Source organism: Bombus impatiens, unplaced genomic scaffold (assembly GCF_000188095.3).
Source record: "Bombus impatiens unplaced genomic scaffold, BIMP_2.2 scf_2222, whole genome shotgun sequence".
Classification (NCBI taxonomy): Eukaryota; Metazoa; Arthropoda; class Insecta; order Hymenoptera; family Apidae; genus Bombus; species Bombus impatiens.
This window is the reverse complement of record NT_178641.1, coordinates 3,451,840-3,466,510: the sequence shown is the minus strand read 5'-3', so window position 1 is coordinate 3,466,510 and position 14,671 is coordinate 3,451,840. Positions and strand designations below refer to the sequence as shown.

The following is a 14,671-nucleotide window of genomic DNA, read 5'->3' as shown; positions in this document are numbered from 1 at the left end:
GTATTTCTTATTGTACATAATTATTTTTAACAAACGTACGATAAAACAGGCATCTGGAGTTTGCTGTGAAAGACACATCTTATTTCGAGGTAGATGAGACTAAAGACTCACGAATACGAAAATGTGTTCGCCAAGTAGAGGATATCAATAAACCGTCAGACATAAAAGTGCCTACAGGACTTAAATATAGAGACACGTGGAGCACCACAGAAAACGACGAATTAGTATTATCATATTCATACTATAAAAAATGTGTATATAACTTTATAACTAGACTCTGGATCTCTGTGTATTTATTCGAAATTTGGTGAAAGAATTTCATAGAATAAAATTGTATAGAATATTCAAAGTACAGGTACTCGTCGTAATATTTAATAGGTGAAACAAATCTCTACCAAGCTCCTACTCTTCTAACTATTCATATAAGAACATAAATCCGCAGTCTAGTTAACATTATAAAATACCAGAGACGATGAAAAAAAGACGATTCTTTTGCTTCTTCTAGGATCTTTGCTCTTGCACATCAGAGATCACGTTTGAGACAACTGCAGATAAAGATATTTATTCATTGGGTATGAGCACTATATCGGAACAGACAAATAGAGTTAGTCAGACTGTATCTAAAGGTAAGACAGATTACACAAAGGTGACAGAACCGTGGATCAAACAAAAGTATACGAAGGATGATTTTTCTGAATACAAAGACTCGAAAGATTTAGAGCAAGAAAACACGGAATTAGAAGAAAACAGAAAGATAAAAAGCATAACTACGAAGAAAATAAAGGACAGAATAGAACCATCGGAAGAAATTGCGACAATTTACTCAGATACAGATAATACTTCATTATATGATCCAACAGCAGATTTAAAATTATACGGCGTTGGTCATAAATCGAGGAACCGACAAGCGACTATGGAAGAAGTTGCAGGATCTAAAATGCAATATTCGGAAGTGAAGGCAACAATCTCAGAAGGAAAACTTCTGGAAATTGATACTGGAAATAAAAACACATTTTTCGACAAGCTAATAAGAAAGACAAAGTTCGATAAAACCACCGATCTATCAGATAAAAACAAATCCATTCAAACAAAATTGCACAAACATGATAGAAGAGATAATCATATTGAGAAAGATACAAATATCGCAGACGCAAGAAAGTTTGGTGAACTTTCTAGAGAATTAAATAAGGAGAGTAGAAGACAGAAAGAAAAGCATCGTCGAAGGTAAATACCAAAATAGATAGCAAGGTAAGTACATATTAGGTTGTTTGGCGAATTTATGACGAAAGTAAACAAAGATTTAAAGGAAATTAAACATTTTATCATTTGTAACTTCGCGACTTTTCAAGCCTTTATGTCTTCAGTTTTCTTGAAAAATGATTTACCTCCACCTATAATGATAATATCTTAGGTATTAAGAATAACACGAATGATAAGAATAATAGCTTTTATAGACTTTTTATTAGGCTCTAGAGTATTTAAAAAAATTTCTTGCTTATATCTGACAGATAAGTTTGGCAAAGACCGCGATAAATAACAATGAGCTTCAACAACGTCTCATTGACGAAAAGAAATTTTTCTCTTTAATACTCTTTAGTATTCAACTAAGGGAAACATTTTTGAACATGGCAGGTCAAAACGAAGAAAAGGCAGTGGTTCAGAAAAATCAACGTTAACCGATGACGAAGAGATTTATCCTGAGCTTAAATCACGATCAAAAGAATCACGTCGATTTGTTCCCGAAACTGTTGAAAAAGGAAGCGAAGCGGAAGAATTGAAACCACACGAAAATGAATACTTTGCTGGTGAATCTCCATCGCGAAGTTATGGACCAGATATTTGTAAGAACTGTGCTTCCGATCATCCAGAGATGGCGAAACGAAAATTTGAAATGCCTATGGTAAAAAGATACTTGCCTATGTATCAGAGTCCAGGACTGATCGAAGAATTGAAAAGGCATGATCGAATGAGATTAATTCAAGAGAGAGAAATTAGAAGACGGAGAAGTGGAAGTTCTCGTCGATCTTCAGATGCGGAAGATCGAAAGGTCGATCGTTCTCCTGCACCTGATTCATCGGTAAGTAAACAAGTTTCTCAGGAGAAGTGTAATACTCTTTGAAAGTGGACAACAAAATTATTTACTCAAGATATATAATGTTGTCAAAAGGGACAGATTCTAGGGAACAATGATCAAATTTTTAATTTTCCATTCTTATCGCATAAAATCCCTTGCCGACGGTTTTGATACTCTAACAACACAAAAATGATTCATGTCGTTACATTTTTGAAGTACATATACTATATGAGACAGAGTATCGCTTTCGTTAAAAAGATAATTATTTCGCTTTAAGTTTAAACCGAAAGAAAAAGATGGCAGACTTGCTTATCAAGAGTCGCAAGCTTATAAAAATGTCTTACGCGAATTTCAAATAAGGGCTGGACGTCAAGAAGTTCGTAAGAAACCTAGAAATAGGATACCGTTAATATGCTTGTCTGAAAAGGCAGACAAAAGCAAAGAAGTGGAGCAACTGTATCCACGTGAAAGACAGGCCCGACAAAAGCCGAATGTGATGAAGAAATTCGCTCATAAAATGGTAGCACCATTCAAGGTAACTTGAAATGTGAATTAATAATTGCAACAACTGGCATATATGTCTCTTAATCATCATTTTAGCCGCCTAAATATAAGAAACACAAATGCAAAACGCACAGAGGAGACGTAAAGTTTGAAGAAATGGAAATTATGTATGATTGCTTATGTGACGCACAAGTTTTAAGCGAGGCATCTTCTACTTGTAGTTGCGTTAAAAAGACGCACAAATCTGGTACTTTAACATCCGCCGATGAAACAAGTGATAATAACGAGTCAATCCAATAAAAGGGTAAAAATAATATCTTCAAACGTGTGTTACAAAGTTTTGGAATCTGATTCCTGATAGTATAATCTCGAGACACCGTTAGTTATCGGATCTTATACGAAATTTATCATAGGAGAAATAAATAGTTTGTTAAGTATGTTAAAGATTGGATTGCGGATTTTTATGCTGCGAAATTATTTAAATGCCTGAAAATGTACAGAATGCATATAATATGTAAACATATAGGAATTATCCAAAGTTTTGTCAGTAATCAAACTAATAGCGTTCGCCTTTTGAATTAGAAAGAGAAAATATATAGTTTAGAAACCCTAAGTGCATTAAACCCTTATTTCTTAATCACACCGTATTATTAAAGATTTCGCACGCTCTGTACAAATTCTTTCCAAGTAATATCAATTCTCCGAATTGATCGTCATTCGCTATCAGTATTTCAAGATATATAAATATTCGCTCATCTCTCTACCATTTGAAAATGACGATACTTTAATCGTATTTACATACGACACACTTCATAATCATAGCTCCGATGGACGCAAAAATACTTTCGATTGTTTCAAATTTTCTATCCTATTAAAATGTATAACCTTTAATAGAACTGTCGAGTAAAAAAAGAATTAACAATCATCTATCCGAGAGATGAAATAAAATTATTGTTTTCCAACATATAAACGAATTTCGGCTATGTCGAAGAAAACGTATAAGTTTCTTCAAAATCTAAAAAGAATATATCTGAAAGACGACGTAAGATTTGACAAAGACAAACGTAAAAGAAAGAAGTAGAAAAAAGATATGATTAACAAATTCAATCGCAGACAAACGGATTCAAAGCCAGGTATTTTGGAAATAGAGGACGATATGTCTCTCCCGGAACAAAATTCAGAAAAACTTCCAAAAAGTGGCGATCGAAATATAATTGATCCACCTCACGGTGTAAAAGCAAGCGTTTCCCCTCCATTTTCGCCAAATGTGTCAGTACCTAGAACTTTACCTGCAACACACCTTGAACGCCAGAAGGTATCCCATACCAAAGACAGAAATATCTTACGAACAACTGAAGAGGACAGAAAGAATAAAAACATTTGGAAGGATAAAATCAAGAATGAAGCGAAGAATGAAATCAAAGGCGAAATCGAGGATGAAGTCAAAGATGAAATAAAAAGTGATGAAAAGGTACTTTTGGATGAAAACGAATTTTGCGATCTGATAACTTGCACGAAAGAAAAATCTGAAAATGTAGATTTAGGTGCAAATGGAATTTGCGACTCGATGACTTGCACGAAAGAAAAATTTCAGAAAGTAGACAAATATAGAGAGGTAGATTTGGATTCGAACAGAGATTGCATTTGTTCTGAAACTTGTGACAATTTTTCAGAAACACGCACGAAGCATGATAGAGAAGACAAGATCTCTCCTACGAAATTAACAGAAATAATCAATAGCTCGATCAAAGAAGCGATGCAGAATATCGTGAAGCAATGTAAAATGGTATTTAAGATGCAAGTATCCAGGATACTTCAATTTTCTACCACATTTTTATTGTCAGTGTACGCGCAAACAAAATGAAGGAAATAATTATTTTAATGTATTATGTGTTTTGCGTTTTAAAAAGCAGAAAGAAGAAAAAGATGCCGATAAGAAGCCAAAAGAAGAAGCTAACTTTGATAAAGTTTGCTACGTAGATAAGGAAGGAATTTTAGTAAAAATGAAGCACGAGCATCAACCACGTACCACTCGGAATAGTTCAACGATAGAACGATTACGTAAAAATAACGAGCAGTTCGATAATCGTTTAAAATCGAATCGTCTTCGAGAAAAATATAATAGTGCACGCACGAATATTAGAAAATTACACGAGGAAAAAGGAAAACGTCAGAGTAAAAAAGATAACGCGTTCGAAGAAGTAAAGAAAAAGAAGCACTCAAGATTATTAAACAATGTAAAAACTGATAATCGTAGGATGACTGGAAACGTGAACATTTATATCTGTTCGGAAGCCAGCGAAAATATCCAAGTAATTCTACTTTTTATTCGTCTATAGCATTTCGTTTAAAAAAAATTGTCCATTGTTACTATTTTATTTGTTAGGCAACTAGTAAACAAGACAAATCTCAATCATGCACGGAATCATGTTCAGAAACGACGACGGAACAGTCAAAAGTTTCGTCGAGCAAACTTGTCACTTCAATTCGGAACAAGCGCAGAAAATTTCAAGAACAGGATTCGATCGATCTTGTAAAAAGTGAAGAAAGTAACGATGACAGCACTACCTATAGTTCAGGTCCATACGGAGACTCCAAAAACACGCTAAAAGTAGAAAGCTGTAATTTTATCGACGTCTATGACAACCTTGACAAAGATGTCCGTGTAAGCACTGACTCTATTTTGACCGAATGTGGATGCAAGGACATCGATAATAGCGATACTCTCATGACAATTGATAAGTCAGACTTGTCGTTTGAAAAATCGAAATTTGTTATATGCGACAAAATAGAGAAACCTTGCTCCACGATTTATACAACGAAGACTTTGACAGACTCGGAGAGCGACGGATGGTCATCGAAATCGATTTACAGCAGTCGAAATACAGATGTATGTGTTTCATCCGACGCTTGGTCAGTAGAGCCTAATTTAAATTATCGTATTAACGATAGCGAACATTGTACATTGCCTATAAAAACTCGTGAAAGTATATGTAAATATCGTAAAAGAGATCAAGGACTAATTGATAGGTCTAATCTACGATGCAGTTGTAAGAGCAGAAGACCTTACTCTAAGACAGTAAACAAAGAATCATGGATGACTTGTAATTGTATAAGAGAGGAAGAAGAAGACGTATGCGTCGATGTGAAGACTATCGAAAAGTTTGAAAAGCCGACTGTAAAAGAGAAAGAAACAACAACTATTTGTCATAAACCTTCAGAAGATTTAAAAGAAACGACGACGTTTGTACCATGCCCAAAATATTCTGTGGATTTACAAGAACGTATAGATAAATTAAAGGAAGAGCCTGCTGAAGATGTGGAGGTCATGGAAAAAGAAAAGGATACGAAAGATTTGCCCGAGGAAGAAAAGTTACCTACTGAACCAGAAAAAAGCAAGGAATCGGGAGAAACTCCACCCGACATGCCAAAGTTTGTCCCATCAAGAACGATAAGACCTGAAGTAATTGTACTTAAACAGTTGTTGAAACAACCTATACAACCGAAACCTGTAGGAATTATTGATATTTTGCCAATTCCTATTATGAAAACAGATATTTTGGAACAATCGACAAAAGATACGGTTGATTCAAAACCAGAAACCCATGTACCGCCGACTATTTCTAAAAAATACAAGTTGCGTAAGGAATATAGCAAAATTGAACCAAAGCAACCAGCAATTGAAGAGAAACGAAAGTTGTCTCAGAAAAAAGATGAAGAAATATTGAAAGAGGAATCAGCGGAAAAAAAGTTGGAAGACGAAACGTTAGAAGAGAAAGGCAAAGGCAAAGCTAAAGATATGAGAAAAGCTGAAAAGAGAACATTAGAAGAAAAAGACGACAGCAAAATTAAAGATACGAAGACATCGGAAGAGAGGGAGTTAAAGAAAGAAGACGATAGCAAAATTATAGATACGAAAAAAGCAGAGGAGAGAGAGTTAAAGAAAGAAGATGACAGAAAAATTAAAGATATGAAAAAAGCAGAGGGGAGGGAATTAAAGAAAGAAGACGATAGAAAAATTGAAGATACGAAAAAAGCAGAGGAGAAAGAGTTAAAGAAAGAAGACAGCAAAATTAAAGATACGAAAAGAGCAGAGGAGAGAGAGTTAGAGAAAGAAGGCGACAGCAAAATTAAAGATAAGAAAAAAGCAGAGGAGAGAGAGTTGAAGAAAGAAGACGACAGCAAAATTAAAGATACGAAAAGAGCAGAGGAGAGAGAGTTAGAGAAAGAAGGCGACAGCGAAAGTAAAGACACGAAAATCATCCAACAAATATTGGGACCATCGCTTCTTTTCAAAGGCTTAAAAATGATTACAGGTAAAACAGAACGTCCAGAACCAAAGCCTGAAGAATTTGTGGAACCTGCATCGCCTGATGTTATTATCGATAAAACTGTTAAAATTCCTGAAACAGAAACTAGCGAATTTCCAGAGAAATCTAAAGACGATACAAAAGGGGAGGAAAAATCTATTCCCTCTAAATTGTTCACATATATACCGAAAAAAATACCTATACCGACAAAAATACCTATACCAACAAAAATACCTATACCGACAAAAATACCTATACCGATGAAAATACCTATGCTGAAGAAAATACTTATACCGAAGAAAAATGATAAACCTGAATCGAGTACAGATAATTCAAAAAAGCAATCTGTAAACGAGGAAAATAGAAATAACAATAAAAATCCGAATATAGCTAATTCAAGGAAACCGCCTGTATACGAAGAAAATAAAAAGAACAATAAAAGCAATCCTGTTTCTAATCCTTCGCAATCCACCAAAGGAGAAATAAAAAATAATGCAGAACATAAAATAAATTCTAATGTCAGCAAAAAAAGTCCAAACAAATCAAATTTATTAATTGTTACTAATAGCAAAAATCCGCCTGTTTCGCCAATTCAAAATGTCGGTATTGAATTAGGAAACCAAGGAAATCCTAAAAACGATAAAAAAATATCTGAAACTCAAGATGTGCCTAAAAATCGCGAAATTCATGAATCGTTGACGAAGCCACAGCTTGAGAAGGGAATCGACGTTGAAGAAGAAAAAGGACTTGAACCGCAGATTACTAAAACTCAAGAAGACAAGTCAGGTGAAAAAATGAATGTTATTGTGCATTCTGAAAAAGAATCTATCGCGGTATCTACGCAACCTGACAAATTCGACTCTCGTATGATATGTACAAACACAAACCCAAGTTATACAAAGCATACGGGTGTTACCGATTATATTGCAACCGAAAAAAACACATGCAATTGTTATTATTTACCGATGCGTCAATACAATAACGAACCTATGAATTATCCTAAAAGTTGCTTAAAAAAGGAAAGATCGTGTTATCATACTATTTCTCAAGAAAGTAATCGTGCGATTCCATACCGCGATAAAAAAACCTGGGAGGAGTGTAGTTGTAGAAGAATAATTCCTTGCAACAATTTTTGTAGATCACGGAACGAATGCAGGTAAATATATTAACAAAAATATGAATTTGCAAGAACATCCGGAATCTATTCACCTCGGTCAATATCTCATCGACAATTAAACTTAATTACAATTAAACAGTTGTAGATTGATGGTAAACTGCGTAAACTGTTACAAACCTCAAAATAAATGCAACTGTAAATTAATTTACGAAAGGAAAAGCAGTAGTGGGTACATGAAATCGATGTTTTGTCTTTATTGCGATAAACCTCGCGACAAATGCACGTGTATGGCGATAGCACGAAAATGTTCGTACTGTGAACTGCCCATAGATATGTGCACGTGTAAGGAGCAGAAAACAATTTGCGATGGAAGACCGGTCCTGACCGAGTCTAATAACGATCGCACTATGTACGTCACTGCGTGGAAGCCTAGAGAAGAAGTACGACGTTACTTTTCTAGGAATTTAACCGATCTTAAAACCGATTCCATCAATGAATGCTGTTGCTGCGAGAAACTTAAACAGCATAACTCCGATGACCTTCCTTATCAACGATTGAGCGTTTTTTCTGACGTGATGGATGAATTGCAGCAAAAAATAATCGAATCTACGTGTTGTGCGCGTTGTCAAAAAGTTCCTTGCTGTTGTAATGTTAATATAGAGAGAGATGAGAGAAGAGAAGATAGGAAGATAAAGTATTGTATCAGGTAGGATGTTTTTACTACTTTGATTAACCCATTAATAGTGTAAATCACAAGAAACTCGGTCAGGCAATCATTAGATGACTCATAATTTACAGTATTATTTTAATAATGCGTACTATAAGTACATTATAAATGAAAATCACACGGACAAAAGGACAATTTTAAAATTTAATATATCGTCAATGACCGCCGCGTCAAAACTATTTTTCTACTTGATTCTGAGATCTTGAGAAGAAAATACAATTATTTCCTAAATCGTACATTTCCAATTCTTCCTCATTTTATTATCCTGACAAAGGGTTAAAATAAGAAAGACATTCCGAAAATATCATATTAAGAAACTATTCGTTGCAGCCCTAAAACACGACGGAAGATTATCGCCGTATGTATGGAAAAAGCGAAAAATAAATCATTGAATAATTGCAAATATGAGTCTAATCACGCAAAGAGCGACAAACAGAAAAAAGTATTAGTAGCACTTTGTTGTGTTTGCAAAGCAACACCCTGTAGATGCAAGAGATCTAAATCCAGTCAGAAAAAGCTGAAAGCGAAATGTTATTATTGTAAAAATTCACCGTGCATGTAAGTATCGATAGAAAGAAAGAAAAGAGGAAAACGGAAGAAGTGTGGAAATTTCACGTTAATGAAAACAACTTCTTTCGCTAATTGCCCCGAACGTAGATCTGGTACTTCCAGTTGTTGATTTTTTATTACATTCTTTACTACAGCTGCATTGCGGCCAGAGAGCGCAACAAGTCGAGGCCATGCAGGTGCACTGATTCACCTTGCCGTACGAAAGAGAAGGAAAGCACATCGTATGGAAAAACATCTACGAAACCGAAGAACAATGACGAAAAGACAATTTGCGTGCACTAATGTGACACCTGTCGTTACTTGACTTACAATTTGGAATACAAAGTCAATTGGAGCAAACTACCACTCAGGATTTTTAAACAAAAGCCAACAAACGATTTACATTTTTCGAAATTTTCGAAAATGAACCCCTTCTTCATAATCTTCGATAATATCTTTATACATAACAAAATTTATTTGAATTACATTGTTAAGAGCGTTCTACGAACAACGGTTCAAACGATTCTGCTGCATTCGCAATTTTTCATTTTTCACAATCAAAGACAGCATTTTTATTTAGCTGATAATCGAACGTATCTTCCTGCCACTTCTCTTTCTACAGAATTTTTATGAAAATTTTCTAGTGTCATTTCCTTTTTTTCCTTTTTCAAAATTGATCAAAGTATATAATAGTGTCGAGGATTTAATTATAAAATTTCAAGTATGTTTACACTAAAATATAATTCAGTTTGTTGCATTTTACTAAATCATTCCCTCTTATGTGTATATATATATATCCATAATCATAAAAAAAACAAGGTAACTCTGTTTTAGTTACGAAAGAACATTTGACATATTGCAAAACGCTCTGATTACGCAGCAATAGTTCACATATTAACGGAACGAATATTTCATTTTGTAAATTTTAACGGATATAACGATATAACAACATAGTTGCCTTTTTATGTAACATATGTAAAATAAAAATTAAAATCAAAGATATTAAATATTAATAAATATTTGCGTATGTCACAGACGCGTTAAGGCAAAAATGAATGAACGTATTAAATATTCGTGATGTAATTTAAATATAAAATAAATTTGAATAGATTAAGCTTCCTTTCTAATCTTGCATCTTTCTACAAAAAAAAAATTGTATACAATGTTAATCGTAAAATATAATACAGCTAAAAATGTTCACAACAGTACATTGTTTTGTTTCTCCGCTTTAATTGAAGAAACAAAAACAAACAAGACTTCGGAAGTGTTATTTACCTCACAACTGTGTACAAAATATTTCAGACTGCTAGAGTTGTCGGGAGTAGGGGGTATCTTAGGCTTCATACAAGACGCTGTCTCCTCCGTTTTACTAGATCAGTACGAGCCGTAGACGGGCAACGTGTTCTTCCTTAATCGTGTTCCTCGTTTGCTTTCGCTTTCAAATAGCTCTCTTTTGCTTCAAGAGTCAAATTCGAGTATCCTAACGCTCATTGTTTCTTCATTTCGCGTCATTTATTTCTATTATATTTTTTTGTCAATTCTTATCGAGCACCGGTAAAAAAGAAGAAAGGTGACAAATTGGAAAGAAAATGCAAGTGTACAGTGAAGATCCTGGATCACCCTGTGTTTCTCGTGATAAACTACTAAACGAGAAGAATTCTTTAACTCTTCAGGAACTCATAGATAGTTTACACGAAGCTTTCGAAACTGACTACGTGAATATAGACAGGGTTCAATATCTAATGGCCTCGTACAGAAGCAACTCCGCAGAATGGAAAAAATATGCAAAATTTGACAGATACAGGTAAACTGACAGCTTGAAAATTATATTAAAAGCTATTAAAATAATCTAAAGGAAAAATAAGGAATTTTAATATAAAGATTTACATATTTCAATGCTTCAAAGATGCAGTACGGTATGAAGTTACAGCATATTAATTGGATTAAAATATCAATGACTATAACGAGGGTGGTCACCTGATTCTCATTCTATTTCGTTTCTACGCGTCTTACGTTCGCGAAAAATCGAATTCCCCAGTAAATATTTTATCAGTCGACAGAACACGGCACAACTACATCTCGAACATAAAATAAAATTAACATGAAATTTACGATAGGTTATCGTCTGTTACTGTTTCTCCGACCCTGGTCGTCTGTTAAATATTTTGTTTCATTCAATCTTAAGTAATGAATTTAATAACCTTGTACTTTGAGTATTATCTGTACAAGTTGACACGCGAGCATGAAGTAACTGACCTTAAGAAAAATAAGAAGGGAACATGGTCGGATTTCTGATAGAAGCAAGACAAATTTAAAAGTTTACTGAAAACGTCATTATTCTTATCTGCAAAAACATATATTACGAGACTTTACAACGATCGCACTTCGCACTACAATGCTACAATAAATGCAATAAGTGGCATAATGTGTGCATTAGAAAGCTATCAATATTAAAACAAAAAAAGAGTACATGCCAGAATTATTCCAGATAGCTGGACGATGATATTATTACAAATAGTGTTTTCATACGAGCCGATAATTTTGTTTACGTAATTAAAAAATTATAAATAACATCTATCAAAATCTATTAAAGCTATCCTTTGCATTCACGAAGAATGACACATCAATTAGTAAGTACAACCTGATCTTCTATTCGCATGCTAATTATATTTTGCATTAATTAGTACATAATCGAGAGAAACTACAACCAAGTGTTTAGATCATGATTAAAGCAGTTTGAAAGTATAATTTGTATAATTTTTTCAAAATTAAAAACACAAATCTATGTTTAGATTGAGAAAACAAATGAATTAGTCTGAACTTTCTATTCTGTCCGCCTACAAGATAACATAAATTTTCAATAAATATTACTTCACCAATTATAAAGATAATAATGATCACGTTACAAGATATATATATGTATAAATGGAATTATTACACGGAATTGCTACCATAGCAGGTTTCCACATAATACGCGAAAGTATGGAAACTATAGTTCAGGCACAACCTCTTTACAGAGTAGAACGTACTATATTGAACGGAAAAAAGACGATTACTAATCGCATAAAAATTACATCGAAAATATTCATCGAAACATTTTGTTGACTTCTAGTACTTCGTTCGATTCACTTTATGCCGACCTAGTACATGTCCTATTTGCGTTTCGTAAATAGATATGGAAACATTATCTTCTACCATGTTATTTAAAAATATAATACACAAAGAAATATGACCAAAAAGATTTGACATCATTACAACCGAAACGTAAGTATGCGGAACACTTCAATGTTCATGTGTATTGCACATAAATCAGTAGTGTTCGTAGTATAGTACGGTGAACGGCTGGTTACACACACTTTCCACGTATGCCCCCTTCTCTTAAACATTACACTTGATTCAGAACATCGGTTCTTTGACACGCGACACTTATCGGATCGAAAGTAACGAACGACAAAACATTCTCATATACTTAGAAACAATGCCTATACCGAGTGCATTTCCAATCAGATTAATTTATTGTCCTCTAATTTAACGTGATTCACCGGTGCTTATCTAGTTTAATCATATAAGTCCTTAAAGGAAAATCCAAATGAATCATTTTGCTTAGGTATACAAGAAATTTAGTCGATGAAGGAAATGGAAGGTTCAATCTAATGATTCTATGTTGGGGAGAAGGTCATGGTTCAGCAATACATGATCATGCGAATGCACATTGCGTAATGAAAATTCTCCACGGTGAACTCTTTGAGGTATAGAATGAAATATTCTATTTTTTTCATATATATATATATATATATATGAAAAATATATATATATATTATATATATAATAAAATATATATATATATATATATATATAGCAAACAATTTTTTATTATGTTTATGATTTTATAGACACGGTACGCGTGGCCTACACAGCGTGAGAAACCAGAAGAATTACAAGAATTGGAACAAAATACTCTCGGTCTTAATCAGATATGTTATATCAATGGTATAATTTCTAAATATTCTAAATTATCTATCGTTATATAATATTGTTGAAATTTTATTTTGATTTTATGTATATACAATTTGTTACAGATTCTTTAGGACTTCATCGAGTTGAAAATCCGAGTACCGTGAATCCTGCTATTTCTTTACACTTGTATTCACCACCGTTCTCTTCCTGTTCCGTTTTCAATAAACAAACTGGACAAAAAAGCTCGTGTAAAGTTACATTTTGGTCAGAATACGGAGATAAGCGAAAACGTGTAAGATTGTCATCTATTTTTCTTCTTTCTTTAATCAGTTCTTCATTTTTAATCATCCTTCTTTCTGTCAATATTATCAATACCAAGTCAGAATTAAGTTGCAACTGATTTGAGTTCTTTCTGATTCAAACTTGATTTTAATCCTCTAAATTTGCAGGAAATCCAAGATGCTAGGTGCCCTGAAGATAATTAATATATCATAAGTGAAGTTAATACCAGCGATAATCATTTGAATAATTATTCTAAGTTAAACAAAATAAAAAAATAAAGAGATAGTATATGCATTTTTAAATACTATACCAAATGATCAGAATGTTCCTGATATTTTAATTAAAAGAATAAAAAAAAAGGTGCAAGATATGATAAATTTTGATAACACGAAAGCAGCCAATTAGATTTACATTATTTGAGACATAATAACTATCCCTTAAATAATACTGATTGCCCAGATCTTACCACGTGGAGATTACTGCGTTTGGAGACCCACCCGATCCACGGCACCCATCCTCCCTTCCTTTTATTCAAATTTCATTCAATCTTATTATTTTCATTCAATCTACATCTGCATGACGTACATACTAAGTCCATTTTACAGACGTGATATAAATGAATTTTTTTCTATTTTAACCGAACACGAAACTAAAAGTAATACCATAAAGATATATTCTGAAATAGAAAAATATAAATTAACCCACATAATATGCACATATATGTCGGAGATGAAAGAACACCGGAGTCTTTGGAATTTTGGTTAATCCCGCAACATTGTAACCTAGAGTCTACTATAGCGGTAATTAAACAATTGTAGTTATTCAATCCGATTGTAATTGTTCGAGAGTTGTGATAATGAGCTTGGGCTCGAGGCGACAGCCAGTTTTTTGTATTTATTTGTTGAAATTACAATCAATTCTCGCGTTGAGAATTTTCAGTAATTTTTCTAGCGTGGCGCAGCGATATGGCTGTTTATTTACAATAAGTTAATACTTATAGATAGGTATAATTTATAAGTATTATAAGTAAGTGCATATGCTTAATTTGAGTAACTAAATGAATCTAGCATTTAGGTCTAGCGGGTAGTGCCTCTTCAGCCTGCGAATCTGGTCCGTCGTGTCAAGTAGTCCAGCGATTAGGGGGTTTCGGT

The 14,671-nt window shown here is 33.6% G+C and overlaps 3 protein-coding genes across 3 annotated transcripts; all 3 read left to right on the top strand.

Moving 5' to 3' along the window:
* Positions 1 to 100: 100 nt before the first annotated feature.
* Positions 101 to 3,406, top strand: LOC117152455. Its single transcript, XM_033324321.1, has 5 exons — positions 101 to 224; positions 506 to 1,224; positions 1,633 to 2,077; positions 2,352 to 2,609; positions 2,675 to 3,406. Exons 2-5 carry the CDS (start codon positions 575 to 577, stop codon positions 2,876 to 2,878), a joined length of 1,557 nt encoding a protein of 518 aa, XP_033180212.1. The 5' UTR covers positions 101 to 224; positions 506 to 574; the 3' UTR covers positions 2,879 to 3,406.
* A 257-nt stretch (positions 3,407 to 3,663) lies between these two features.
* Positions 3,664 to 10,340, top strand: LOC105681813. Its single transcript, XM_012393052.3, has 4 exons — positions 3,664 to 8,044; positions 8,145 to 8,711; positions 9,063 to 9,290; positions 9,437 to 10,340. Exons 1-4 carry the CDS (start codon positions 5,307 to 5,309, stop codon positions 9,582 to 9,584), a joined length of 3,681 nt encoding a protein of 1,226 aa, XP_012248475.3. The 5' UTR covers positions 3,664 to 5,306; the 3' UTR covers positions 9,585 to 10,340.
* Positions 10,341 to 10,634: 294 nt separating this feature from the next.
* On the top strand, positions 10,635 to 13,914 carry LOC100743166 (cysteine dioxygenase type 1). Its single transcript, XM_003494415.3, has 5 exons — positions 10,635 to 11,085; positions 12,889 to 13,030; positions 13,175 to 13,271; positions 13,361 to 13,530; positions 13,688 to 13,914. Exons 1-5 carry the CDS (start codon positions 10,871 to 10,873, stop codon positions 13,721 to 13,723), a joined length of 660 nt encoding a protein of 219 aa, XP_003494463.1. The 5' UTR covers positions 10,635 to 10,870; the 3' UTR covers positions 13,724 to 13,914.
* The last annotated feature ends 757 nt before the right edge of the window (positions 13,915 to 14,671 follow it).

Bases quoted from the DNA above. Each gene is read 5' to 3' on its own strand.
- LOC117152455 (XM_033324321.1), top strand. From the start codon at position 575: ATGAGCACTATATCGGAACAGACAAATAGAGTTAGTCAGACTGTATCT. The intron at 1,225-1,632 runs GTAAATACCAAA...TGAACATGGCAG, and splicing joins AAAGAAAAGCATCGTCGAAG to GTCAAAACGAAGAAAAGGCA. The intron at 2,078-2,351 runs GTAAGTAAACAA...TTTCGCTTTAAG, and splicing joins CTCCTGCACCTGATTCATCG to TTTAAACCGAAAGAAAAAGA.
- LOC105681813 (XM_012393052.3), top strand. From the start codon at position 5,307: ATGACAATTGATAAGTCAGACTTGTCGTTTGAAAAATCGAAATTTGTT. The intron at 8,045-8,144 runs GTAAATATATTA...ACAATTAAACAG, and splicing joins AGATCACGGAACGAATGCAG to TTGTAGATTGATGGTAAACT. The intron at 9,291-9,436 runs GTAAGTATCGAT...TCTTTACTACAG, and splicing joins TGTAAAAATTCACCGTGCAT to CTGCATTGCGGCCAGAGAGC.
- LOC100743166 (XM_003494415.3), top strand. From the start codon at position 10,871: ATGCAAGTGTACAGTGAAGATCCTGGATCACCCTGTGTTTCTCGTGAT. The intron at 11,086-12,888 runs GTAAACTGACAG...CATTTTGCTTAG, and splicing joins GCAAAATTTGACAGATACAG to GTATACAAGAAATTTAGTCG. The intron at 13,531-13,687 runs GTAAGATTGTCA...CTAAATTTGCAG, and splicing joins ACGGAGATAAGCGAAAACGT to GAAATCCAAGATGCTAGGTG.